Raw genomic sequence first — 985 nt, 5'->3', positions numbered from 1 at the left:
CTAAGATAATAAGATTAATGACTAGGAAATGTAAGAAAATGAATTTTTACTAAACAGAAAGGAAATCCAGAGAGAGAGAGCGAGAAAGAGAGGGGTGGGGGAGTAATCTTATAGGTTCAAACATACAATCTATAATTGTCTCTCTCTTATTAAATAAAAATGAATAATCGTCTATCATAAACATTATCATCATCATCATCATCATCGTCATTCACAGAACATGGCTACAAATGTTACAAAATCAAAAGCTAACTTACCAACACACGTAAGATTGGATTCGTCATTTTCTCTGCACAGGTATAAAACAAACAACCACAACACTGTCGAAAAAGAACTCTCAAATCCCTATCCACAAAGATTCAAACTCTCAGTCTTTGTCGCTCGAAATTCACCGAAAACGCGAAACTGTGCAACACTTTAAGTCCTCACGAAAGTTACCAACAAGCCTGTCTCGCTTCTTGCTTTCCCTTAGACTGTCAAATTGGTCCCGCAACTGTCGTCTGCTCTTTCTTCGGCAACTTGTCGCACGATTGTCCTTCCGTGGTGTTTTTATATGCACGGCGGACTTCGTGGGCGTAGGGGTGTGGCTATCGCCGTGAGTGACACAGCCACACACTGGAGTCAGTTGTGAAATAGGGACTTTTTTTTTTTCATTCGTTCATTTTTTAATTTTTTTTTTTTAATCCTGCGTAACGCTCCCATGACTATGACTTGGTCCATCATTCTTAAGGGTGGACAGTCCACCCGTTTCCGCCGTTGTAAACTTACTTTGGAGGCAGTGTTGTCCTACAGCAATAGTTCTTCACAGGTCTCACCCCACAGACAGTGAAATCTTTCTATTTATAGATCAGTGATCCCACCCGCTTTGAGACTTCAGGGAATCTCTCTCTCTCTCTCTCTCTCTCTCTCACACACACACACACACACACACACACACACACAGACACAGCCTCTCTCTCCTCTCTCTCCTTTTCTCTCTTTCTAT

At 41.4% G+C, this 985-nt stretch overlaps 1 protein-coding gene across 1 annotated transcript in view; it reads right to left on the bottom strand.

Moving 5' to 3' along the window:
- The window catches only part of LOC143281867 (matrilin-1-like), a 15,947-nt gene extending 15,439 nt beyond the window's left edge, over nucleotides 1-508 (bottom strand). Inside the window, exon 1 of the mRNA XM_076587126.1 lies at nucleotides 258-508. Within this exon, the coding sequence (XP_076443241.1) occupies nucleotides 258-284 (27 nt within the window). The 5' untranslated portion in view covers nucleotides 285-508. The remainder of the gene's footprint in view (nucleotides 1-257) is intronic.
- Nucleotides 509-985: the final 477 nt, after the last annotated feature.

The sequence above is a fragment of the Babylonia areolata genome, chromosome 5, assembly GCF_041734735.1.
Source record: "Babylonia areolata isolate BAREFJ2019XMU chromosome 5, ASM4173473v1, whole genome shotgun sequence".
Classification (NCBI taxonomy): domain Eukaryota; kingdom Metazoa; phylum Mollusca; class Gastropoda; order Neogastropoda; family Buccinidae; genus Babylonia; species Babylonia areolata.
This window is presented reverse-complemented; position numbering and strand designations above follow the sequence as displayed.